The following is a 27,967-nucleotide window of genomic DNA, read 5'->3' on the forward strand; positions in this document are numbered from 1 at the left end:
ACCATAGTCCTAGTGACAAGCAACACAAGGGAGTCAAGGTTGGTCACAGTTACACTAGCAGATAGTAAGCCTAATGTCAGATGCAAGGCTTGTTGACTTTGTCTTACATCCTTTGAAAACCAAAGTTGTATTTTTTGTAGACTATTCTTTTCTATGGTAAGTAATGTTGATTGTAGTAGAGCTGATGCTGTGTAATGTCTGTTGTGGCTGTTATTGCAGCTCAGCCCAGATCAATAATTTGGCCAGCTGCTCCAGTGCATCATGGGGCTCTGGCTCCCTATTGATGTGGATACCCAATCCCCAACACATCCTTCAGAGCCACGCCCAAAATAGGTCACATGATTTATTGTATTTGATGTGGATTTTATCTTTCTTTTTCGTCATATCAGTCACTTTGTTGTACTTTTTATGTTATAGCCCTAGACCTTAGAAGATTGTATTGTTTGCTTACCACATAACCTTTTTAGGCATTAAACTTGGCAGATATGCAGATTTTGGTGTCAAATTGCCTTTTTTGAACACATGCCTAAATCTCCCCATGTAGCTGTCAAGGAGCTCATTTGCCTTCCGTCTTGAAAAACCTCAAGTGGTGAGTACCATATTTTCACTGCTTTCATAAATTGTATGTGGCAGGTTATTTATCTTTGTATTACATTAGTGTCAATGAAAACACCTATATCGTTTACCAGTTACATTTGCTCATCTATATTGTGTGTTATAGAACAGAAAGAAGTCCAAGAATGTGTGGAAGAGGGTGCCGTTCCAGCTGACACCATTGACGTCACAGCTGAGAAGTGAGCATGGGTTGGGCTCCCTAGTTGCACAGCAAGCTGTCCACCCAAAAGACCTTGTCCTGGCCAAGCCTGGCACTGACCCCCAGAGGGAGGAGGAGGATGCTGGTAGGCCCCAGAACCAGGAGCTCCTGTCATTGTAGGCTAGCCCAGAGGCCCAGACCCAGGCTCAAACACGCCCACCCCCCCTCAGCACCCAGGGTCCCCAGTGCTTTCCTCCTCAGGAACAAGCCTCTGGTGTTCCACAGTGTTAGGGAGAGGGTGCTGAGGCAACACACCCAGCAGGATCGCTCAACATACAAACTGGACAGCAAGGTCACTCATACTGTCATAGTACTGCCCCATGGCATTCTTTTGAAACTCGAAGTATGGCTGACCTATGATCTGACTGGTCATTAAAAGGCGTGTCTCCATTGCTCTTTGAGTGAAATGGAATGCGTAGAGTACATGTAACTAACAGGCGTGAAACCTGCTGCTGCCTCTCAGTCCTTATTCATCAGGCTTGTTGAGAGATGGGAAAAACCCTGATTTGGCTCCACATGTCTAGCAATGAGGGAGAGTCATGGGAGAGTGAGACTGGGCATTGGTTCTGAAGATGCGGGCCCTGATAGCTCTTATTACAGTGAGCTTTTCTGCCTAGTTTTATAACTCAGTGTTTATTTTCTGTTTTCCAACATCTCATGTAGAGAGTGGTCAGTTGTCACGTACTTCCTTGATTATCCGTGCTTTAGGAAGAATGTAAGACAATTTGTTTTTACAGCTCTTCATAAACAAATGAATTAAAGACTTAACTGAATGTTTTCAAAATATACTGTCTAGGATGTATGCTTCTTGTAGACAACACTTGTCTATCGTAATGTCCTGTTGGTGTGTGTAACGAGGAGAGGAACTGCTATTTCATAGGGTTTAGTCAATGAGAATAAACAAAAATTTGTAGTGTCGCACTTGAATAAGGTAATTCTGGCGACCCATGTTTTGTTTGAGAATAATATAAGTTTGTTTCCCCCAAAAATGATTTCCTTTTTCTTCTGTCGTCATAGCTCTTACTCTAGACTGGAGGGGATGGCATTGACTGGGATAGGTCTGTCTTCTCAGACTATCTGTGGAGAAAGCACAACCTTCCGCCCAACTGTGACAGAGAAAAGCCATCGCCCCCAGAGGACGTAACTGTTTCCCAGCCAGCCCAGCAGTGGGATGGCTTTGGCTTCTACCCCATCCCTAAGGCCATGCTCCATCACCACCCCAGGATCCCTCTGTCCATAGGTAACACTGGAGCTCTAGGCTACATATGCATGCAGGCCAGGAGGCTTTGCTATGCTGTCACAGAGAGGCTTACAGATTTGTAGATCTGACAATGAATTGATTAAGTTGATCAAAGAATAGCTCATTTGTAACGAACTTATATATACATGTAGGTGTGTTGGTGTGATACCAATAGAGATAAGTATGTCAAAGAAAGTTGTTGAGGAAAATGTGCGTGTATTGCAGGTCCTGTTTGGCACTGCGTGGACGGGATGTGGCGGGGCCATGGTGGTGGTCCACTGGCCTCCAAGTCCAAGTGCCATCTCTCATTGGTGCCAAACAGTTCCTTCAGGTTCTGTAGCAGCTCCAACCTCAGCTGTCAAAACCCTTTGCAACCAAGTAAGTGTCTGACTCTTCACCTCTCAAATCTAGCCAACACACTCAGCATGAACCAATCAAAGTTCATCCTTGCATTTGAAACTAATTTCACATGTCCTCTAAGCACCATCGCGCCTTACAATTACAATTCTTTGACAGATGTGGTGAGTATATCATGTGGCAGACCAGGGGGTTGGGTCAAAACGTTTACACAGATCAGACACGTACAGAGTAGGATTAGCTCAGTTTCAAAGGTGTTTATTAAAATAATAGGTCTCCCCCATGAGACGCTCTCCGGGATACCGTCTTCTGGGCTCCGGGTCTTGCTGTATCCTGTGGGGATCAAAAACTGAACTCACTCCTGTTACCTCTGGAACTGTCTCCAACTCTACGGGAGTCCTTTCTTTCACCAGTATCTTTCCTGTGTGCTGCCCTTCTGGCAGCTTTATGGGACTTGTACAGCTGGTGAGCAATCAGCCCTTGATTACTCACCAACTCCCAATCAGCCCCAATTAATCCTGGCCGGAGAGCCCGTCGAGACCTGGCACGTCCAGCAGATGGAGCCGTTGCCTCGATGTATAACTCCGTCTGTCACCAGACCTCGACGAGTCTCCCCCTGGTGGCTGACCTGCTGTACGCCCCACCCCCCTTCCCCTAGCTCTGTCAGGGAGGGGACTGTCATCAGGGCGACGTATGGCTCCCTTCTCGATAGGGCATCCGCGTTTCCATGCTTCGCCCCTGACCTGTGCACAACAGAAAAAGAGAAGCGTTGAAGGGACAAGAACCACCTGGTGACCCGATAGTTTGTGTCCCTTCCCCTGGCCATCCAGACCAGGGGAGCATGGTCCGTGACCAGGGTGAAGTGGGTACCTAACAGGTAATACTTGAGTGTCTAGCGCCCACTTCACCGCTAGACACTCTTTCTCAACAATAGAGTTTTTTCTATGGGTATCAGCTTTCGGCTGATGTACATGATGTGGTGCTCCTCCCCATCGTATACCTGGGACAGAACGGCCCCTAGTCCCGTGTCACATGCATTCGTCTTGACCAACATCGGCACGTGGAAATCGGGCGTTACGAGAATCGGATGGGAGCACAGCGCTTCCTTCAGGCGCCTGAACGCCGCTTCTGTCTCGTCCCTCCATTTCACTGTTTTCGGGAGGCAAGCCCTGGTTAGATCAGTGAGGGGGGAAGCTATAGCCGCAAAGTTGGGGATAAACCGGCTATAGTATCCTGCCAGTCCCAGGAAGGACTTGACCTGTGTCTTGGTGCGTGGAACGGGCCAGTCACGTACCGCGTGAACCTTCCTCTCCTGGGGCTTGACGTTCCCCGGTCCGATCAAATACCCCAGGTACTCCACCTCCTCGAACACTAGTTTGCATTGCTTGGGGTTCGCGGTCAACCCGGCTTGTCTGAGCACGTCAGGTGCTCTGCCCAACCTTGGCTGTGGATGATGATATCATCCAGATAGGCCGCTGCGTACTGCTGGTGGGGTCTAAGTACTTTGTTCATCAGTCGCTGGAATGTGGGTGGGGCTCCGTGGAGACCGAACGGGAGTACCCGGTACTGATACAATCCGTCTGGTGTGGAAAACGCTGTCTTCTCCCGGGATGAGGCTGCCAACGGTATCTGCCAATATCCTTTGGTCAGGTCAAGGGTGCTGATGTACCGGGCCTTTCCCAATCGGTCGATGAGCTCGTCCACCCTCGGCATGGGGTAGGCGTCAAACAAGCTTATGTCGTTCACTCCCCGGAAATCATTACAGAAGTGGAGGCTACCGTCCGGTTTGGGCACCAACACAATGGGGCTGCACCATGCACTGTGGGACTCTTCAATGACCCTCAGCATAGCCTCCACTTCCTGTTTTATGGCCTTCCTTCGGGCCTCCGGAATCCGATATGGCCTCTTGTACCGTTTCCCTGGGCCGGGTACGGATGTGGTGTTCAATGAGGGTTGTGCAGCCTGGCTTCTCGGAGAACACCGCCGTGTTCCGATCGACGAGCTCCCTGAGCTCTTGCTTCTGGACCGGGTCGAGGTCCTCATTGCTCGGGACCACCACTGGTACCGTTGGCGTCCTGGGTCCCGACCATAACACGGCCAAGGCTGTCCTCTTGTGCCACTTCAACAGGTTCACGTGGTAAATCTGTTGGGGTTTCCGTCTCCCTGGATGCCGTACGTGGTAATTGACAGGTCCCAGCTTCTCGATCACCTCGTATGGCCCGTGCCATGTTGCCAGGAACTTACTTTCGGCCGTGGGGATTAAGACCAACAGCCTGTTCCCCACCTGGAATTCTCGGGGCTGGGCTACCCGATTGTAAACCTGGGCTTGGGCGCGTTGGGCCTTCTCCATATGTTCCCTCCCTCCCGGCCATATGGCTGTCATCTGCTCCCTCATTGTCTCCACGTGCTCTACCACGCTGCATAAGGGGGTCGGGATACCGGGTGGCATAATCTACTATAACCAGGATGTACTGGTGTCCTCGTGCTGTTTTTACCAGGGGTCCCACTATGTCCATGACGACACGTTCAAAGGGCACCCCGATAATCGGTAGGGGGACCAGCGGGTTTCGGAAGTGGGCCTTTGGGGCAATCATTTGACACTCCGGGCAGCTGTGACAGTAGTCTTCCACGGCCCTCCTCATCCCAGGCCAGTGGAACCTGGCGGTGATCCGTTCCCGGTTCTTCTCCATTCCCAGGTGCGCCCCCCAACAGGTGGGTGTGGGCCAGCTGATGAACGGTTCCCACGTACCGTCGGGGCAGCAACAATACCTCTCGAAGTTCCCCCTGTTGGCGCGACACCTGAAACAAAAGGTTATTCTTGATTTGGAAATGGGGGTATCGCCAGTCAGTCACCCCCGGAAGTAGCTGTCCATCCACCACTATCACTTGGGCTGCGGCGGCTTTCAAGTTAGGATCCTCCCACTGGGCCGTCCCGAATTGTGCCCTGAGTTGGCCCCAGCGGGTGTCTCGACTGGCCCCTCGAAATCGAGGAGGGGGAGGCTGGGCTCTACCTCCCGTGGTTCCCCAGGGGGGTCGGGTTCCGACACCCCCTCCGACTCCAGACCCATAGATACAGGTTGCTCAACCGTTTGCTTCCGGGCCGCACAGGCGATGGGTTGTCCTCGCTCTCGTCTTCGGGTGGTTTGTACCTTCTTCCTCAGCTCGTGCCCCCACAGGGCCGCGAACAGCAGACAATCTCGTCCCACTAGGAGAGGTACAGGCATCTCTGGTACTGCACCCACCCTCATCTGGCAGCTCCCTTGTGGCGTCACGATGTTGGCCCATACGGTTGGATACCGCTTTGTGTCCCCGTGAACACAGGGAATGGACATCTCCCTACCACGTTTGGTCTCCTGGTTCAGCAGGCTCGTGGTTACGAGGGTAACCATACTTCCGGAGTCTAATAGAGGTGACATAGTTCACTGTGTGACACACCTCGCCTCCGGGGCTTGCTGATGTCATCGACTCCTCTCGAGCCGAGCAATTCCAGGCAATGTGCCCCCAGGCGCCACACTCAAAACACCTCCTTTGGTCTCCATCTACCTGGGGTCGTCGGTGGCGGGTTGGCCCTACCCCAGCCGTCTCTCCAGGGGTTTGCTGTCCTTTGGCCCTGCCGACTGTCGGTTTGGGGTACACAGCAGTGGGGCTGTCCTTCCGACTCCTCAAACTGGTCGCCGACTCGGCCCGGCTCCCACTCAGCAGAGCCTGAGTGTTCTGATGCGTCTCCACTGCTTCCAGGAGGCCCTCCAAGGTCTGGGATGCGCATAAACTCGCTGCCCTCTTCATGTCGTGGGGTAGTGCCTGTAGGAAGCGATCCAGGACCACTTTGTCTAGGATGGAGAGGGTGGATACGTTGGTTAGGAGCCATCCTCTGGTGACGCGCAGTAGGTCGCTCATCTGGGCTGGGGGGATGCGTCGGCTACAAACCTTCAGTTGTGGAAGAGTTGAGCCCGATGGGCCAGGCTGTACCCGTAGCGGCTGAGTATCTCCAGGTTGAGTCCGTCGTAGTTAGCCGCCTGTTCATCGTTCAGGTCCCAATATGCCTTTTGGGCATTCCCAGAGAGAAACGGGGCCAGCAGACTGGCCCACTTCTGTCTTGGCCATCCTTCCCGTAGTGCCGTCCGTTCAAACGTACAGAGGTAGGTTTCGATGTCGTCATCTTCTGTTAGCTTGATTAAAAACTGGTTTGGATGTGATTCATTAGACGCTCCTCCTTGTGGCTTCCTGATTTCCTCAATGAGGCGGCCGTTTTGTAGCCGCTGTTCCTCCAGCGTTCGTTCCTGAACTGCCTGTTGGGCCCGGATGAACTGAGCTACCATCTCGTCCATGCTGATGCTGAGTAAACGTCAATCTTGATCTGACCACGTTATCAGAATGCCCGCATTCTCCACCACTTGTGGCAGACCAGGGGGTTGGGTCAAAACTTTTACACAGATCAGACACGTACAGAGTAGGATTAGCTCAGTTTCAAAGGTGTTTATTAAAATAATAGGTCTCCCCCATGAGACGCTCTCCGGGATACCGTCTTCTGGGCTCCGGGTCTTGCTGTATCCTGTGGGGATCAAAAACTGAACTCACTCCTGTTACCTCTGGAACTGTCTCCAACTCTACGGGAGTCCTTTCTTTCACCAGTATCTTTCCTGTGTGCTGCCCTTCTGGCAGCTTTATGGGACTTGTACAGCTGGTGAGCAATCAGCCCTTGATTACTCACCAACTCCCAATCAGCCCCAATTAATCCTGGCCGGAGAGCACGTCGAGACCTGGCACGTCCAGCAGATGGAGCCGTCGCCTCGTGATGTCTAACTCCGTCTGTCACCAGGCCTCGACGAGTCTCCCCCTGGTGGCTGACCTGCTGTACGCCACAATCAATATAGTATAGGATATTTTGTCAACAGTATGTACATAATAAGTTACAAACAATGCGAAAAAAACACAAAATAGCACAATTGGTTAGGAGCCCACAAAACAGCAGCCATCCGCTGCGGTGCCATTCTCTCTGTGTATTGTTAGATATTACTGCACTGTTGGAGCTAGAAACACAAGCATTTCACTACACCCGCAATAACATCTGCTAACTAGGTGTGTGCACTACCGCACCTCACCACTAATAGTGCTATTGGTGGGCGGGACTGAGACAGGTAATGGCGGACTGAAAGTAGTTATGTAGAGCACCTCAAGATAAAAACGTAATATTCAATATTGGCAAGTTAGACTAAATATTAGCACTACACAATCTGGTGGGTGATAACCTTCAATCTGGATAATAATACAAAACAAATCTTAATACTAGAGAAATTTATCGACAAATATTACGAAAACAAGCAACACCCAAACATGACGGAGAGTAAGACAGGGGAACCGATTTCAAAACGAAAACGTGACTCTTCTGCAGACACAGACGATTTAATATTTTCACCACGGGAATGGTAAAGGTCGAAACCGATCTGTTAAAATCAATAAATGACAAGCTGGGTATACTTGAACTAGTCAGTAAGGATATAAAAGAGTTGAAGGCAATCCTCGAGATGAGTGATGAAAAAGCTGCGACATTGGAGAAGGAAACAAACAAGCTAAAAGTGACAGTCAATAAGATTAAAACCGAAGTGAATGAACTTAAAAAGGAGAACATCGTTCTGAGAGAAGCCTTACTTGACACTCATTCAACAATTTTAGATTAAGTTTTGTGTTAAAAGGACTGGGGGCGCGAAATATATTTTTCCCATGGACAAAGATGGTTTTAATTAACAGTAATTTTGATCCAAATGTGCAAATTGTCCAAACAGATCATCAAGGTAGATGGATTTAAAAAAAAATGTTATTGGACAATAAACAGATATGGCTTATTAACCTATACGTTCCAAATAATGATGATCCAAGCTTCTTTGAAAATATATATTAACTCTACAAGCAACACTAGACCCTATTATTATGGTGGGAGATTTTAATACGGTCTTAAATACCTCTATGGATCGGAAAGGAAATCACACTACAAACTATCACCCTCAGGCACTTAAGAAAATCATGAATGTCATGGATATATTGGAATTAGTGGATATATGGAGACTTAAATACCCTGACCTAGTGAGATATACATGGCAGAGGCTTAATCAAGCTAGTCATCTTGACTACTTTCTTATGCCATTCTCTCTGGCACCAAAAGTTTAAAAAGTGTTCATAGGGGACAGAATGCGGTCGGATCATCACATAATTGGCATATATATTACTCTTACAGAATTTCCACGTGGGCGAGGATATTGGATATTTAATCAAAGCCTACTAGATGATAAATTGTTTAGGACAGGGACAGAAGAATTTATAACTGAATTTTTCAGACATAACATAGGTACAGCAGATCCCCTTATTGTATGGGACACTTTTAAATGTGCCTTTTAGAGGCCATGCAATTCAGTATTATTCTATAAAACAAAGCAATTTAGATCAAAAGAGTCCATATTAACAAAGGAAATTGAAGGACTAACAGTACAGTTAGATAGCAATAAAAACTATACCATAGAGGCACAGAATAAGTTAGAGGAAAAAGAAATGGAGGAACTTATTCAAGAAAGATCCAGTGTAATATATTATCAAAATAAAGCGAACTGGATGGAATATGGGGAAAAATGCACCAAATTCTTTTTCAATATTCAATATAGAAATGCTACCAAAAATGTTTTATTGAAACTTGTTACGAATGATGGAGTCACGCATGATTCACCGAATTATATTTTGAAAGAGGAAGTAAAGTACTTTATTAAGAATATGTTTTAGTTTGTCTCCTCCATCTCCGCTGACTGAAACTAAATGTATGGATTTTTCCCCTAATAATAATGTAAAATTAACATCTGTACAGAAAGACTCATGTGAAGGCCAAATTTCAGAGGAGGAACTTCTTGATGCAATTAAAGCCTTTAAGGCTGGGTAAACTCCAGGGCTGGATGGGATACCAGTGGAAGTATACAAAACTTTTTTTGATATACTCAGAGGACCGTTATTAGCATGTTTTAACCACTCCTATATAAATGGTAGATTATCAGACACGCAACAACAGGGTCTGATATCATCATTATTATTGAAACAGGACCCAAGTGGTATATATAAAGATCCAGTCCATTAAAAAAATTGGAGACCTCTTACAATTCAGTGTTGTGATGCAAAAATCCTAGCAAAATGCTTGGCACAGAATAAAAAAATTGTCAGATATTATTCATCCTAATCAGACAGGTTTTTTACATGGATGATACATTGGAGATAATATAAGAGAAGTACTGGAAACAATAGAATACTATGAAATATTGGGGACACCAGGCCTGGTTTTCATAGCTGATTTTGAAAAGACTTTTGATAAAGTACGACTGGAGTTTATATATAAATGCCTAGAATATTTCAATTTTGGGGAATCTCTTTTAAAATGGGTTAAAGTTATGTATAGTAACCCTAGGTGTAAAATAGTAAATAATGGCTACATCTCAGAAAGCTTTAAACTATCTAGAGGAGTAAAACAAGGTTGTCCACTATCGGCATATCTATTTATTATTGCCATCGAAATGTTAGCTGTTAAAATTAGATCAAACAATAATATTAAGGGATTAGAAATCCGCGGCTTAAAAACTAAGTTGTCATTGTACCCTGATGATTCATGTTTTCTTTTAAAACCACAATTAAAATCTCTCCACGGCCTCATAGAGGATCTAGATACTTTTGCTATCCTCTCTGGATTAAAACCAAATTATGATATTAGGTATTGGATCACAAAAAAAAAAATTACATTACCGTGTAGTTGACCAATTAAATGGTCTAACGGAGATGTGGACATACTCGGTATACAAATCCCAAAAGAATGAAATTATCTCACTCCAATACATTTTTATAGAAAGTTAGCAAAAATAGATAAGATCTTGCTACCATAGAAAGGAAAATACCTGTCTATTTGTGGAAAAATCACCCTGATTAACTCTTTAGTCATATCACAGTTTACCTATTTGCTTATGGTTTTGCCTACACCCAGTGACCTGCTTTTTAAATTATGTGAACAAAAAAAGATTCATTTTTATTTGGAATGGCAAGCCAGACAAAATTTAAAGGGCCTATTTATCTTCTTGTCAATAGGGGGGCGCCATTTCGACTTTGTAAAAATTCGTTCCCAAATTAAACTGCCTCGTACTCAATTCTTGCTCGTACAATATGCATATTATAATTTCTATTGGATAGAAAACACTCTCTAGTTTCTAAAACCGTTTGAATTATATCTGTGAGTAAAACAGAACTCAAGTGGCAGCTAACTTCCTGTCAGGAAGTGAGAAATCTGAAATCGATGCTCTGTTCCAGGGTCAGTTTATTAAATTGCATGTGATCTATGAGTCGACATGCACTGCATACGATTTCCCCTAGATGTCAGTAAGCAGTGAGAATTGGAATTGTGTTGCTAGGCAGATCTGAGGCCATATAAAGGCTCATGGAACCGGGGGTGCACTCTTTTCAACGTTCGTCATGGCGCAAAGGAGGACCTCAGGATGTCATTCTCAAAAAGCTCTCGTTATAGGCCTTAGATATATCCGGCTCTGATTTTATTCGATATAGGTGTTAAAAACATCACAATGTAGTTATTTTAAACCGAGTTATATCAGTTTATATCAGTATATTGCGATTTTCGGTATTTTATTTGTGCTGCGTTATGGTGAGTTGGACACGTCTTCGCCACATGGCTAATGTTTGCTGCTAATTCCTAAGTTGAAGACGGCAATCTACAACCGAGCAACGATGATTCTGGACAAAGGACCACTTGCACAAGATTCTGATGGAAGCTCATCAAAAAGTAAGAACTATTTATGATGTTAATTCGTTGTTCTGTTGAAAAATGTAAAACTATTATTCGGCCATTAATTTCGGTGCGGTCTCGCTTTAGCGCACGCTGTATGTCGTAGTAACGTTCATTTTAAAAATCTAACACAGCGGTTGCATTAAGAACTAATGTATCTTTCATTTGCTGTCCAACCTGTATTTTTTAGTCAAGTTTATGATTTGTTATTGATTAGATTAGGTGCCTCTCCCAAGATTTCTCCCGACATTTTGTTGGCAGCTTGGCTACTATTCTCATTGTATAACCACGATTTGTGCCGCTAAATATGCACATTTTCGAACAAACAATATATGTATTGTGTAATATGATGTTATAGGACTGTCATCTGAAGAAGTTTGAGAAGGTTAGTGAAAAAATTTATATATTTTGCTGGTTTATTCGTTATCGTTACTGTTGGCTTGAATCAATGCTGTTGTGTGGTTGGCTATTGTAGTAAGCTAATATAATGCTAAATTGTGTTTTCGCTGTAAAACACTTAAAGAATCTGAAATATTGGCTGGATTCACAAGATCTTTGTCTTTCATTTGCTGTACGCTGTGTATTTTTCATAAATGTTTTATGATGAGTATTTAGGTAATTCACGTTTGCTCTCTGTAGTTATTCTAGTTGCTTTGGTGAGAGTTGTGATGGTGGCTGCAATGTAAAACTATGATTTATACCTGAAATATGCACATTTTTCGAACAAAACATATGCTATACAATAAATATGTTATCAGACTGTCATCTGATGAAGTTGTTTCTTGGTTAGTGACTATTTATATCTTTATTTGGTCGAATTTGTGATAGCTACCCATGCAGGAAAAAATGGTGGGAAAAAAAGTTGTGTCTTTTGCTATGGTGGTTAGCTAATAGAAATACATATTGTGTCTTCCCTGTAAAACATTTTAAAAATCAGAAATGATGGCTGGATTCACAAGATGTGTATCTTTCATTTGGTGTCTTGGACTTGTGATTTCATGAACATTTTATTATATGATATCCCTGTGGCTTTAGGCTAGGCTATGCTAGTCAGCTTTTTTGAAGGGGGGGATCCCGGATCCGGGTTTGTGACTCGTTAGAGAAAATAACGAATATGAATTCGGAGGACAGAAATTATTAAATATTAAAGCATTAGACCTCTCACTAAAGGCATCAGTCATACAAAAGTTGTACTTAAATCCAAACTGGTTTTCTAGTAAATTGGTAGGAATGGCTCATCCTATGTTCAAGAATTGCCTTTTTCCCTTTACTCAGATTACACCTGCTCACTTTCGGTTGTTTGAAAAGGAAATAATCTCCAAAATATTGTTATTTTTTTAAACAAGCCTTAGAAAGTTGGTTGCAATTTCAGTTTAATCCACCTGAAAAGACAGAACAAATAATACAACAAATATGGTTAAACTCAAATATACTAATTGATTAAAAAAAATTAAACGTATTTTTCGAAGAAAAAAAAGTATAATTGTAGTGAATATCATAAATAGGACTGGTGGAGTTATGTCACACATGCAGCTAACACAGACATGTAGAAATGTTTGCTCTACCCAAAATTACAACCAACTAATTGCAGCATTACCACAAAAATGGAAGAGGCAAGTAGAAGGGGGAAAAAGTAAGGAACTTGTATGTCGGCCCTGTATTAAAGAACATAAATGGTTAAAGTGTGATAAATAAAAACATATACCAATTTCATTTAAGGACCAAAAAACTGACAGCTGTGCCATATAAATTGCAAAATGGTTGGGAAGAGATTTTCGATGTACCCATTCCATGGCACATGGTTTATGAATTGATACACAAAACCGCCGGATTCAAAACTTCCCAGCTCTGCAGATTTTGTCATTAGATAATTTATTTTGGTATTGTCCATATGTAGCTCGTTTTTGGTCACAGGTCCAGGAATGGCTGAAGAAGTGCAAAATCTGCCTATAACTAACGCTGCAGATAGCAATACTGGGTGATTTGAAAAGCCATAGTCAATCAATCAATAATATTATAATTATTTCAGCAAAAACTTTTTTTTTAAATTTACAATCTGTAGAAGCTATGAGAATAGAAAGGTTCAGTACTTTTGTCAAGCATCACAGCACAGTTGAAAAATATATGGCAAATAGAAATCCAAAATGGATGGTGTTGAGAGATAGATGGGAGGGGTTGAATGGAGTTGAAGGATGGGACTAATAACAAGATAACCAATGTAAAACATACAGGGTCTGAAAAATGTATATAGGTTCAGAACTTTTGTGAAATAGCACAGTTACAAATAGAAATCAAACTGGATGGACATCAGAAATAGAGGAAGAAATAAAAGCAAACAAAATATAACTATTGTAAAATAGATTGTCTGTAAAATGTGTATAAGATGTATAAACTGATAGTAGAAGCCTAAGTGCTATTGTTTATTAGTTTACTCCAATTGGGGGTAGGGTTTGCGGGGAATAATAAAGGTATATTCTTTAAAAAGTATGTATGTCTATATAGGTATGTGTATATATATATGCATTTGTGTATATATATGGATATATATATTTACCCCAAAAATATATGGAGGATTGGAAATGATGCAGACAATTACATTGGTGGAAGCAACAATCTTTCCGCAATATTAAGCTGATCCACCCCTTTAAAAAAATTTAAAAAAAAAATGTGTATGCGACTAATAATATTTGATTTGGAGTCCTCCTTCGTGGTTATGAGAGGGCACCAGGTCATTGAGGAAGCTGTAGTCATTCAGGAAGGTCACAATTTGGTTCCGTTTTGATCAATAGTGGGCCATTGCCAACCTCGAAATATTTCAATTTGAAACATATTTAAAAAAAAATATATATATATTATGATAAAATAATCTACAAAAAATAAAAACTTGGTTCCACATGTTTTGTGAGCTCTGTCAGTCTGTGCAGTGGCCCACATACAGTGCATTTGGAAAGTATCCAGGCCCCTTGACTTTTTCCACATTTTGTTACCTTCCAGCCTTATTCTAAAATGTATTCAATGTTTTTTTTCCCTCATCAGTCTACACACAATACCCCATAATAACATTTTTTTTTTTTTATTATATATATTTTTTGCTATATATAACATTTACATAAGTATTCAGAATCTTTACTCAGTACTTTGTTTGGCAGCGATTACAGCCTAGGGTGTTCTTGGGTATGATGCTACAAGCTTAGCACACCTGTATTTGGGGAGATTCTCCTCTGCAGATCCTCTCAAGCTCTGTCAGGTTAGATGGGGAGCGTTGCTGCACAGCTATTTTCAGGTCTCTCCAGAGATGCTCGATCGGGTTCAAGTCTGGGCTCTGGCTGGGCCACTCAAGGACATTCAGAGACTTGTCCCAAAGCCACTTCTGCGTTGTCTTGGCAGTGTGCTTAGGGTCGTTGTTCTGTTGGAAGGTGAACCTTTGACCCAGTCTGAGGTCCTGAGCGCTCTGGAGCAGGTTTTCATCAAGGAACTCTTTGTACTTTGCTCTGTTCATCTTTCCCTCGATCCTGATTAGTCTCCCAGTCCCTGCTGCTGAAAAACATCCCCACAGCATGATGCTGCCACCACCATGCTTCACTGTAGGGATGGTTCCAGGTTTCCTCCAGATGTGATGCTTGGCATTCAGGCCAAATAGTTACATTTTTGTTTCATCAAACCAGAGAATCTTGTTTCTCATGGTCTTGAGGGTCCTTTAGGTGCCTTTTGGCAAACTCCAAGTGGGCTGTCATGTGCCTTTTACTGAAGAGTGGCTTCCATCTGGCCACTCTACCATAAAGGCCTGATTGGTAGACTGCTACCAAGATGGTTGTCCTTCTGGAAGGTTCTCCCATCTCCACAGAGGAACTCTGGAGCTCTGTCAGAGTGATCATTGGGTTCTTGGTCACCTCCCTGACCAAGGCCCTTTTCCCCCGATTGCTCAGTTTGGCTGGGCGGCCAGTTCTAGGAAGAGTCTTGGTGGTTCCAAACTTTTTCCATTTAAGAATGATGGAGGCCACTGTGTTTTTCGGGACTTGCAAAGGGTCTGAATACTTAGGTAAATAAGGTATTTGTTTTTTTTAAACTGGTTTCGCTTTGTCATTATGGGGTATTGTGTGTAGATTTATTATTTAATCCATTTTAGAATAAGGCTGTAACGTAACAAAATGTGGAAACAGTCAAGGGATCTGAATACTTTCCAAAGGCGCTGTACATTGGCAATGAAAACTGAAAGAAGTGGGCCTGGGGTTGGAACACATCACAAGGCTAGGGCTATTGTTCAGTCAGTTTGTTTATGGAATAGTTGATGGTGCCCCCTAGACTCAAACTCTCCAGCTGTGCTCATTTCCGCTCCTTGTCCTTGGTTTAATTATGACAGCAGCAGCAGTCAGTCAGTGGTTGGTAATGTAGGAGAGGGTGTTAAGGCCAGTGTTGGGTGCAGGAGGTTAGGCTAGCTCTCCTACCGCTAGTGGAGCAGATTTCCAGGAGAGGTTTCCTGCTGCTCTGCCCGGTGCTCCTATGAAGCCCTCACATTAACAGTACTTATTAAGTTCAGACTCTTACTATAACAAAGCTGAGTTCAGGAAAGAACTGACTGAACCGAACCTGTCTGATGCCAGCTTTTACTTACTTCTCTGTGTATAAGTAAAGGTTTTTAAAGCAAATACTACTACATGAAGTTACAGCATGTTTTCAACAGGTTTCTCTCTTACTGCCTTACCCCAGAGCATATCCGATCACCCTATCAGGGAAAGGCCTCTTTCTGTTGCTTATACACTGTTGTTTAGATTAGATTAGTTTGTTTTTAATAAAACTGGTATTTTTTCATAACGTAAAGTTCCTGTATGATTTTATTCATGAGACCTCACCAGGGTATAAAGAAGCCTTAGATTAGGAATGAAGTTGAATGTCAGAGCAAACAAACTGGCCTCATTTTAGGTGGCATAACACTGCATAATGTGTTAGTGGGTATTAGTGCCTGCTGCAAGCTTCTGAATAAACAAATGATCTAGCTACTAAGGAAATGAATGCTTAATGCTATGAACTGTGGTAGTTGAGTGTGAATATCCAGTAGGTCTGACTCCCTTACCTGGACATATCAAGTGTATGGTGGGCTACACTTTATTGGCTTGAATTTAGCCTAGTGGCCCAGTCAGTCACATTAGGTTTTATGTGTTTGTGTCACCATCCCTGTTGGATAATCCTGAAACTTTCTGCTTACAGCTTTCTGCGATAACATTTTCCCCTCTGAATCACAGGCACTACTGTATAATGGTGCCACACAGCCCTCCCCCCTCACACCTCCCCACTAACAGGATACAATAAAGTCTCTTTGCAATGCAAGTTTGTATATTTTTTTGTGTACTTAGTTTAATACACCGTTCATTTTAGTGGTAGAATGGCGCTGCAATGGATAGCTGCAGTTTTACGGGCTTCTGTCCAATTTTGCGCTGATTGTAACTGTACATCAGCGATCACTAACCTCGATTTGGAAGATTTCTACTTCAACGAGTCGGCGGTGGAGGACATACTGCTCACCCCAGACCAAGCCCTAATCCCTGAGACTCGGAAAAGGAAGAGACGACGTAAGAGAGGCTGATGTGCGGGCACCCTGATGAAACTACTTTGGCGAATAAATAATCCGCCACTACCCTTCGTTCTATTGGTGAATGTACAGTCATTGGAGAACAAATTGGACGAGCTCTGTTCGAGACTATCCTATCAACAGGACCTGAAGAACTGTAATATCCTGTGTTTCTCTGAGTCGTGGGTTGGACATGGACAATATACATCAAGCTGGTTTTTCTATGCATTGGCAGGGTTGAACGGCAGCCTCGGGTAAGCTCAAGGGGGAGGTGTATGTGTCTTTGTTCACAACTGCTATGCAATCTCTAATATTAAGGAAGTCTCGAGGTTCTTCTCGCCTGAGATAGAATACCTCCTGATAAGCTGTAGACCCCTCAAATTCAACTATGGACCTCAAAGCCAGTTCCAATATATTTTTTAATTGTTCCCCTCTAATCAAGGACTGAATTAGACCTGGAACACCAGGTGTGTGCAGTTCATTATTAGGTTGGACAGAAAACCAGCAGGCTCCGGACCTCGTATGGTAAGAGTTGAATACCCCTGTTGTAGACTATACTATTTACCGAGAGAGTTTTCATCTATATTTTTGGTAGCTGTCTATTTAACACCACAAACCGATGCTGGCAGTAAGGCCTCACTCAACGAGCTGTATAGGGCCATAAGCAAACAAGAAATTGCTCATCCAGAGGTGGTGCTTCTAGTGGCCGGTGATTTTAATTCAGTGAAACTGAAATCTGTTTTTCCTAATACCAGCATGTCACCTGTGCAACTAGAGGAGACAAAACTCTAAATCACTTTTACGCCACACACAGAATCGCATACAAAGTTCAACTTCGCCCTCCATTTGGCCAATCTGACCATAACTTTATCCTCCTGATTTCTGCTTACAAACGGAATACAGGAGTGACATGCTCAATACGGAAGTGGTCCGATGAAGCAGATGATAAGCTACAGGACTGTTTCCTTCCCTAGCACAGACTGGAATATGTTCTGGGATTTATCCGATGGCATTGAAGAGTTTACCACATCAGTCACCTTCTTCATTAATAAGTGCATTGACAACGTCATCCCCACAGTGACCGTACGGGAATATCCCAACCAGAAGCCAAAGATTACAGGCAACATCCACACTGAGCTAAAGGCTAGAGCTGCCGCTTTCAAGGAGCGGGACACTAATCTGGACCCTTACATCAAACAGGCAAAGCGTCAATACAGGACTAAGATCGAATCCTACTACGTCGGCTCTGATGCTCATCGGATGTGGCAGGGCTGGCAAACTATTGCGGATTACAAAGAGAAACCAAGCCACGAGCTGTCCAGTGAACCAAACCTACCAGACGAGCTAAATACCTTCCATGCTCATTTCGAAGCAAGCCACACTGAACCATGCATGAGAGCACCGGCTGTTCCGGACGACTGTGTGATTACACTCTCTGTAGCTGATGTAAGACCTTTAAACAGGTTAACAAGGTCGCCGGGACAGACAGATTACCAGGACACGTACTCAGAGCATGCACTGACATTTTCAACCTCTCCCTGACCCACTCCTACATGTTTCAATCAGACCACCATAGTCCCTGTGCCTAAGAACACTAAGGTAACCTGCCTAAATGACTATTGGCCCTTAGCACTCACATCTGTAGCCATGTAATGCTTTGAAAGGCTGGTCATAGCTCACATCAACACCATCATCCCAGATACCCTGGACCCACTCCAATTCGCATACCTCCCCAACAGATCCACAGATGATGCAATTTATATTGCACTCCACACTGCCCTCTCCCACCTGAACAAGTGCAACACCTATGTGAGAACAATGTTCATTGACTACAGCTCACTGTTCCAGACCATAGTGCCCTCCAAGCTCATCACTAAGCAATGGACCCTGAGACTGAACACCTCCCTCTGCAACTGGATCCTGGACATCCTGACACGCCGCCCCCAGGTGGTAAGGGTAGGCAACAACACATCCGCCACGCTGACCCTCAACATGGGCTCCCCTCAGCAATGCGTGCTTTGTCCCCTCCTGTACTCCCTGTTCACCCATGACTGCGTAGCCGCGCACGACTCTGACACCATCATTAAGTTTGCTGACGACACGACTGTGGTTGGTCTGATCACCGACGATGAGACAGATTATAGGGAGGAGGTCAGACACCTGGCATTGTGGTGCCAGGACAACAACCTCTCCCTCAACGTCAGCAAGACAAAGGAGTTGATTGTGGACTGCAGGAAACAGAGGGCCGAGCACGCCCCCATTCACATCGACTGGGCTGTAGAGGAGCGGGTCGATAGCTTCCTGTTCCTCGCTGTCCACATCACTAAGGATCTATCATGGTCCCCACACACAAACACAGTCGTGAACAAACAGTATTCCCCCTCAGAATATGTTGCATGGGCCCTCAGATCCTCAAAAGTTATACAGCTGCACCATTGAGAGCATCTTGACTGGCTGCATCACCACTTGATATGGCAACTGCTTGGCATCCGACCGCAAGGCGCTACAGAGGGAACTGCGTACTTTACTTATGTAGATAAGGTATTTCTGTTTTAAAAAATTATACATTTGCAAAAATGTCTAAACAGTTTTTGCTTTGTCATTATGTGGTATTGTGTGTTGTTTGCTGAGGAAATGTTTTAATTTAATCCATTTTGGATTAAGGCTGTAATGTAACAAAATGTGGAAAAAGTTGAGGGGTCTGAATACTTTCCGAAGGCACTTTATATAGCCAATTATCGTTTCTCATTGTGTTTTTATTATTACTTTTACTATTCTGTGTTATTACTTTTCTATTATTTCTCTATCTGCATTTTTGGCGAGGGCTCATAAGTCAGCATTTCACTGTTAGTCTACACTTGTTGTTTACTAAGCATGTGATGAATAACATTTGATTTTATTTGACTTAATAGGCAGTGTGCAGCTTAAGAAACCTCAGTAGCTATGGTTGCTGTGGCCCATCATCTGTTTGTCTGATTTAATTTGAGCTTTGAATTCTGAGAAGTATTTTGTGAATGTTCGTAATCTAGTCGGCACAGTTGATTAGGTAGGCTACAGTAAAAGAGAGGATTCATTTGGAAATGGACTGTATAGGTGGTCTGGATTCAGACATTATTACAGTAAATGGATTATAATCAATCCCTTGTCACAGTCTAGTAGTCTTGTCCTGGGATTCTATTTCATTTTCTATGCATTGCGTTTGTAAGGTCCCTGGCTGTCATGCAAGTACTCCACAACTCATAACCTTGTAGGTGGGTGTGCTTCACAATATCAGGTGACTCAGCAGTAGTTTTGGCTTACAGCATGGGCCGACTGATTACACTGGGCATGCATACCTCTCTTCTCTTNTTTGTGTTTAGTGAGTCTGCCAGATCAGAGGCATTAGGAATGATCAGGGATGTTCCCTTGATAAGTGTGTGAATTGGACCATTTTCCTGTCCTGCTTGCCATGCAAAATGTAATGAGTACTTTTGGGTGTCAGGATAAATGTATGGAGTAAAAAGTACATTGTTTTCTTTAGGAATGTAGTAAAGTAAAAGTTGTCAAAAATATAAATAGTGAAGTAAATTACAGATACCCACGAAACAACTATTTAAGTAATACTTAAAAGTATTTTTACTTAAGTATTTTACACCACTGCACCAGGGTATAAAGAAGTCATTGATTAGGAATGACCTCAAGTAAGTTGAATGTCAGAGCAAACAAACTGGACTATTTTTAGGTGGCATAACACTGAATATTGGTCATTAGATATTAGTGCCTGCTGCAAGCTGCTGGATAACGAAGTATCTAACTACTTAAAGAAAGTATTGCTTAATGCTCTGAACTATGATCCAGTAGGCCTGACTCCCTTACCTGGACATACGTAGCTGTTTTATCATCAGCTGTAGATTGCATGAAATATCAAGTGTATGGTGGGTTACATTTTCTAGGCTATTACCAGCCTAGTGGCCCATTCAGTCACAGTAAGCTTTATGTGTTTGTGTCACCATCCCTGTTGGATAACCCTAGAACTTTCTGTTTACAGCTCTTTGCGATAAAATGTTCCCCTCTGAATCACAGGCACCACTGTGTAATGGTGCCACACAGCCCATCCCCCTCTCTCCTCCCCACTAACAGGACACTCTCTGTCATGCAGCTACACCAGCAACTCCCACACTAAAGTCCCTTTGAAATGCAAGTTAGATTTTTTTTTTGTACTTAGTTTAATATGCAGTGTGCAGCTTAAGAACCCTCAGATTCACTGGAGCAAAAAGCAGTGTCAGTAGGTATGGTTGCCTTGGCCCATCATCTGTTTGTCTGATTGAATTTTTGGATTGGGAGGAGAATCAAAGTATTTTCAATTGATGTAGGCTATAAGTAGCCACAGTGTATTAGGTAAAAGGAAGGATTCATTTTGATATGGACTGTGTGTAGGTGGTCTGGATTCTCAGTTACGGGAGATGGTTTATAATGAATGTCTTGTTACAGCCTAGTAGTTCTGTCCTGGGATTCTATTTATGTTTCCATGCATTGCATGTGTATTGTGCCTGGCTGTCATGCAATTATTCCAAAACTCCTAACCTTGTGTAGGTGGGTGTTCTTCACAATATCAGGTGATTCAGCAGTAGTTTTGGGTTACAGCATGGGCTGACTGATTACAGTGGGCATGCATACCTCTCCTCTCTCAGAGAAGGTGTGTCTGTCTCTCTGTACCTGACTATAGCACACCTGCTCATGTCAGTCAGCCACACAATGGACAGGTTGTTGCAGTGCTGTGGAGAGCTCTGCTGAGGGGGTCTCTTCTCCTGGCTGCTTTCATCACTCCTATTAGGCTGGGTGAAGGAATGCACAGACTACAGGTTCCCTCTGCGCTCCTGCTTGGGCAGCCGCCAGGTTAAATGAGGCCCATTTGTGTCTTAATGGGTGCAGGACAGCCACACCTGCATTAGGCTAGCACGGGTCTACTAATCAGGCTCTTCTCTGGGGCCTCATGGAGGAGCGTGCATTTACATTTGAGTCATTTAGCAGACGCTCTTATCCAGAGTGACTTACAGGAGCAATTAGGGTTAAGTGCCTTGCTCAAGGGCACATTGACAGATTTTTCACCCAGTAGGCTTGGGAATTTGAACCAGTGACCTTTCGGTTACTGGCCCAATGCTCTTAACCACTAGGCTCCCTGTCATCCTACTGGAGGGAAGATGCACAGATGTCTACTGCCAGTCATGAGGTCCCATACGCCACAAGGCCGGGGCCCATGACATCATCCTTTTCACAGCTGTCTTGTTCAACTGCCTTAAAGGAATATGCGAAGTGCAACATATTTATTTGTTGTGTAATTAGTATTCTCTCTCCTAGATGTACATTTATGGACATTTGGCAAACAAGCAGGCACTTTTGGAAGGGACGCTTTTAAGGGTTACTTATGATTGAGTGTGTGAGTGTACCAGCCAAGGTTTTTAGGACACTAGTATGAGGAATCCAGTGGCCTGAACTATAGAGGTTGTATCATGGGCTGGGTTAGGGTGCACCACTGACACACAGCTGATTCCACACATGTATATGTTTACCCAAATACATGTGAGGCTGCTCCCACTGTCATATACTGTTACTCAGAATGCAAATCACGTATTTGTCAGATGTTTATTTTTTAAATGGACTTTTAGTGAAGGAAATAGCTACAGTAAACCAGTCTGATGGAGTTGACTTGTAATTGTCTGTTTGCTATTATATGATATGGAACACACACACACACATCCAGTTACACTGCTTTACGTGTTCAGGGCAGATCTGTTTCGATTAGAACATTAGAACAACTCTTCCTGAGAGTTGTGCAGATAGACTTCCTGTTTACCCACTTCTTCACCAGTGATAGAGTTTCCCATCAACACTGGCCTTTCTTGGCACTATGCAGGGTACATACTGGCATCAGAGTTGCCAACAATATCAATATGTCCACAGACCATTATCTTCAGGCTGTGAGTAGACCAGACCTAAAGCCGCTGTAAAAGCCTCCAAAGGAGAGAAGCTGCTAACTGCAGCCATACAATAGGGACGGTGCAGTGAATCTTCAGATCGTAGGTGGTTTGTATGATAACTGAGGTGTAGGTTGAGACTAGGCTGAGTAGATAGCAAAGGGACTGCGGTGATAAATCGTCACGGCTCCTGACCCCCCCCCCCCCCGTTTTGGGAAATGTTTGTCTGGCTGACAAACAATCGCTGGCTGAGGGCCAGGGGGGGACGCTGCCAAACAGGCCCCCCTCCCCCTTTCGTCAGTGTCCCATGCACCATGGCCAGCACACACATCCTGTCTTTGTGGGTCAGGAATGCCAGGAATCCAGACTTCTGCCCTAATCCTCCCACCCCTCCTTCCCCTACAAGGTGTTCTCTCTCAAACATTCCCAGAATCCTGGTGGTTTCAGCCCAGTGGCCTGGGTGTCTGGGTGTGGCTCACATCTCTCTCTCTCTCTCCATTACTCCTCTCTCCACAGTGCTCATCCATCCCCACATCAGTGGCAGGCAGGTAGCAACACCTGCTCTCCGTGGTTTCCCCTGCTCCCACTGATCTTAACACACACAGATTCCTGCTGCCTCAACTCTCAACATAGCCATGGCGGTTTTTATCTTTGGTTTTTCATTTTGGTTCATTCCTCGCAATTGTTGGATTTCTGAAGTGATTTATGTATTCAAAGAAATACACGTGTTATTCTAAACCGTTATTATTTATATCCTATTTGATGCTTTTTAGGATTTGCCTTCGTAGATGAAGCTGTGTTGTCGTTGTGGTTTTGTGAAGGTGAACTGGGTTAAGTGAGGACAGGTCTGACAAATAGAGCAAGGATCCACAGAAATGGGTCCTATTTATGTTCTTTGCCATCTCCTGTGGTGTGAGAGACTGTATTCCCACTCACTCCTTTCTCCCGCTTTGCAGGTTTTCAGTTGCCTCATCAAATGTGCTAAATGATGTTTCCTGTGTTTCATAACAGAGAGAGCCAAGGCCTAACGCAGGGCCTTCCTGCCCTCGAGCAAAACACTTTATATTACTCTGGGATGACAATGGCAATGTTTAGTTTTTCCTACCGAACATGGGAACCTGTAGAAGATACTTTTTTTTGTCCTGGAATGTGGCCATTAGGAAAGAGATGGAGGGAACACAGGATACGTGTCCTGGCCTGGGCAGTGTGTTTCAGTGGGGTTTCTGGGGCCAGCACGGCCAGGTAATAGAATGTTTGAAGAGTTGTACGCACAGATTTTCTCAGCTATCTGCATAACCACTTCCCCTATTAAAGTGGATTCTACGCCAGAGCGGGATTCCCCACTCATTTTTCCCATGACACCTGCACTTGTTTTTCTGTTTCCAGTATCGGTCTTAGCTTAGGTGATCCTCATTGTCAAACACTGCTCATATGCAGGAATAGTCCCAAAAGTGCAAACCACACCCATCTGGCACTTCAGGCAGGCTTAATCATATGCTCAACCTATTTGAAAGAAATCAAATACTATTTGAAGTTACTCCACACTTAGCTTTGCTTATTGTGAATTTACCAGCAATTAGCTATTCTTGTAGTTTATCAATAGCATTAGGGACATATAAGTAATAAGATGTCAGTGCACTGAAGTGCCTACAGTACTGTGTTCATAATATAACCATGCTTTCTCATTATAGCAATGTAGCAAAGGTGCAATTTCTTTCTCTCCTACTCCACTCACTGAATCCCCCTCCATACACTTTCCCTTACTCCTTAAGAGGAGAGCTGATGTCACAGGGAGGGGGCGGTCTGCCTGTGTCTATAAGTACAGGCACCACAGAGGGAATCTCTATATGAAGGGAAGCTAACCCTAGCTGAGCTGTGCTGACACTGTAGGAGAGCAAACACCAAACTAATGTAGCTTTTAGTGCGCTCGCACAGAACTATGGATCGGTTCAGATGAATGAATAGGTAAGCTGACAGATCAACAGACTTCTGTCCTCTCTGGACTCACGTGCAGACTCTGGACAGTATATCGTCACAGCCACCAGGTTTCTATTCTCCATCTAACGACCTCTGATTGTAATTTTGGGAAGTACGCTTTCAGGATGTTTTCTCTGGTTAGTTTGAGAAGGACTGTTTCTACCCTGTTCGTTCTCCTCTCCAGTGCTGCTGTCATGGTGAGTTTCATAGATGCATACTTACCTGCCTGCCCTATTTTTTCCTTTATTTTCCTTTCTCTCTACATTTTGCATTATTTTATTTACGATGCGTTTCTGCTTTTCCAAAGTTTTTTCTACAAAATTAATTGTTTTACTTTTTTGGTTTTTTGTTACAATGAAGAAAGACACTCCAGTATGAGAGTATACTACAGTACTACTAGTCATAGTAAAGACGAGGCTGCACCTCTACCCTACTGCTGCTGTACGGACCCCAACACATCTGTAACACTGACACTGCTCTCTCTCTCAGGTGGAGAGTGACTGTCCTGCCCAGTGCTCTTGTGGCCCATCACCCCCATTGTGCCCAGTGGGCGTCAGCTGGGTGACAGACGCCTGTGGCTGCTGTAAGGTGTGTGCCAGGCAGTTCAACCAGGACTGCAGCCCCAGCCAGCCCTGTGACCACATCAAGGGTCTGCACTGCCACCTGGGGGCTGGGGGAAACCCAGAGAGAGGCCTGTGCCGAGGTAAGGACCAGGAGCACCCCTAACATCAGCGGGAGAGAGGTGGTTGGGCCAGTATGGGAGTATGCAGAAGTATGGGTGTAGCAGCTGGGTATGGGGATTTCAGAATTATAGTAGAAATGTTATCATTCAAGTAGATAAATGCTCAGCATCATTGTAACACTGCCACAGTGGTATAATGTGTCTGTGTGTCTCCCTAGCGGAGGCCAAGGGCCGGTCCTGCGAGTTCAGCGGGCGTGTCTACCAGCATGGAGAGGACTTCCAGCCCAGCTGCCAGCACCAGTGCAGCTGCATGGACGGGGTGGTGGGCTGCATGCCACTCTGCCCCCACCAGGTGTCCCTGCCCGACTGGCGCTGCTCCCGGCCAAGGCTGGCACGGCCCTTGGGCCGCTGCTGTGCGGAGTGGGTCTGTGACGACAATAACCACATCAGTGAGGACCCAGAGGAACCTCCACAGGCAGCCCTGCCCAACCCACAAACCCTCCCAAACCACATCAACAATCAGCTCCAGGAACAGCCACACTATCAGGCCAGCACTGGAGTCACCTTTAGAGGTACAGTCAACAACCTATCCCAATGTCTCATTCTTCCACAGTCTCTATCCAGGCATAATCCTATCTTGGTCATAATCTGAACCTTGTATGTTTCTCTTAATTGTAACCCTGTATGTTTCTCTTAATTGTAACCCTGTATGTTTCTCTTAATTGTAACCCTGTATGATTCTCATAATTGTAACCCTGTATGTTTCTCTTAATTGTAACCCTGTATGTTTCTCTTAATTGTAACCCTGTATGTTTCCCATAGTCTTTACCTTGTATGTTTCTCATGATTCCCTGTCCCCTCCTTTCACAGAGGTGGTGCCCCTCCCCAGGTCCCAGGTGTCGCTAAGCGCCAGATGCTTCCCGCAGACCACTGATTGGACGGAATGTTCCACTACCTGTGGGATGGGCATCTCCAGTCGGGTGACCAATAACAACGCAGACTGCCGGCTTGTCAGAGAGACACGACTGTGTCAAGTCCGCCAATGTGACCTGCGACTTACCCCAGCAATCAAGGTAAAATGAGGCTCCTCTCAATGTCTGATATGTTTGTGGGAAATGATGAAGCATACAAGTAGAGCACATAGAACATGTTAATATTTCATTTTTGATGATGAGAACCTTTTCAATATGACTATTTATTATGGTTTATGTAGCTCAGTTGTCTAACTGTGTGTTTGTTAACTGTCCAGAGGGGAAAGAAGTGCCAGCGTTCAGTGCGCCCTCAGGAGCCAATCAGCATCAACTTTGCTGGCTGCTACACAGCACGGCACTATCGACCTCGCAGCTGCGGCTCCTGTGCGGACAGACGATGCTGCACCCCTTCACTGACCCGCACCGTCCGCCTGCGCTTCCACTGTCCCGACGGAGAGGGCTTCACACGCAACGTCATGTGGATCCAGCACTGCAGCTGCAAGAAGAGCTGCAACAATCACGGCTCCCCCTCAAGGCCCTCTGTCAGCCTACACAATGACATCCACACCTTCAGGCACTGAGTCAGGATTAGGAGGATGTCCAACCCCAGCCTCGACACACTGGATAGGGCTAGGGCATGCTAGTCTCTCCCCATCTTCCATACGCCCTCTGCCCACGGATAGCCCTGCCTTTCAGCCCCTTCCTGGACACCAGTGTGGCTGGCAGCCTCTCCCCGCCTGCACCAGCGCCAGACTATGGGAGAGAGAGCTAGGTGGCCGCTCCCCCCAACCATGCAGAACCATTGCTTGCACTTTAAGCTTCCTGACACGTTGCCCCCAGTTATCCAACATGAGAGATGGGTAGCTATTTGGTGCAACTCTCTGCGGCTAGGTCCAGTCCCCCTTCCCTGCTGATGACCCAGCCACGGAACTGTTCCGGTGGAGGAAGGGACAGCACTGAGCACAACAGACTAGATGGCCTGATGTCACTTTCTTGATGTCATGTTGGACTTGTGGGTGAAATATGTAAATGAATCCTCTGCTTTTCACCCTTTTATTATTAATTATTTTTATTTGTTAACATTGTCAAGTCCCTCTATAACCACAGTGGGGGGAAAAGAAAGGAACTTGTATGCATGTATATGAGGGACATATTACTTTTTGTCATAATGTGTAAAGATGTGATGAGCGATGACCATAGGCAATCCCATACATTAATGTATGATGAAGTGTTTTGTCTGATACATTGATGGTCGAATGAGGACAGGACGTCATCAATGATTGTACCTGTATGTTACATGTTGTAAAGTGAAGTGTTTGTGTGTGTGTGAGAGAATGAAAGGGTGAGAAAACAGAGTGTTTACATGTGTTTGTCATATTACAGAGTATAGTGTACAGACTTCACTCTTTGTTGAGTGGCAATTTATACAGATCACCTCATTTTCCGGGGTGTGTTTTTATTGCCTCATAGTATGGAGACTTTCTTATACTGGAGGGAAGATTTTATTATATATATATATATTTAAGATTTATATATTGTTTGAATTCTTATCAATAATTCTCTGATACATCAAATAAAACCTTCAACACGT

General features: G+C 44.5%; 1 protein-coding gene across 3 annotated transcripts; it reads left to right on the forward strand.

The window, feature by feature from the left end:
• The first annotated feature begins 522 nt into the window (after positions 1-522).
• On the forward strand, positions 523-27,967 carry LOC111974876 (CCN family member 1). Of its 3 annotated transcripts, none has more exons than XM_024002939.2 (8): positions 523-589; positions 722-899; positions 1,832-2,054; positions 2,280-2,432; positions 25,213-25,426; positions 25,624-25,977; positions 26,276-26,478; positions 26,655-27,967. In XM_024002939.2, exons 4-8 carry the CDS (start codon positions 2,319-2,321, stop codon positions 26,955-26,957), a joined length of 1,188 nt encoding a protein of 395 aa, XP_023858707.1. In that variant the 5' UTR covers positions 523-589; positions 722-899; positions 1,832-2,054; positions 2,280-2,318; the 3' UTR covers positions 26,958-27,967. The 3 variants fall into 3 exon arrangements, with proteins under 3 accessions (XP_023858707.1, XP_023858708.1, XP_023858709.1); XM_024002940.2 differs by having other exon boundaries at positions 722-794; XM_024002941.2 differs by lacking the exons at positions 523-589; positions 722-899; positions 1,832-2,054; positions 2,280-2,432 and adding an exon at positions 22,968-24,920.

The sequence above is a fragment of the Salvelinus sp. IW2-2015 genome, linkage group LG15 (assembly GCF_002910315.2).
Source record: "Salvelinus sp. IW2-2015 linkage group LG15, ASM291031v2, whole genome shotgun sequence".
NCBI lineage: Eukaryota > Metazoa > Chordata > Actinopteri > Salmoniformes > Salmonidae > Salvelinus > Salvelinus sp. IW2-2015.

Excerpts from the sequence above, each read along its gene's own strand:
- LOC111974876 (XM_024002939.2), top strand. The coding sequence starts at position 2,319 with ATGGTGGTGGTCCACTGGCCTCCAAGTCCAAGTGCCATCTCTCATTGG. Across the intron at positions 2,433-25,212 it reads TCAAAACCCTTTGCAACCAA|GTGGAGAGTGACTGTCCTGC; the intron begins GTAAGTGTCTGA and ends TCTCTCTCTCAG. Across the intron at positions 26,479-26,654 it reads GACTTACCCCAGCAATCAAG|AGGGGAAAGAAGTGCCAGCG; the intron begins GTAAAATGAGGC and ends TTAACTGTCCAG.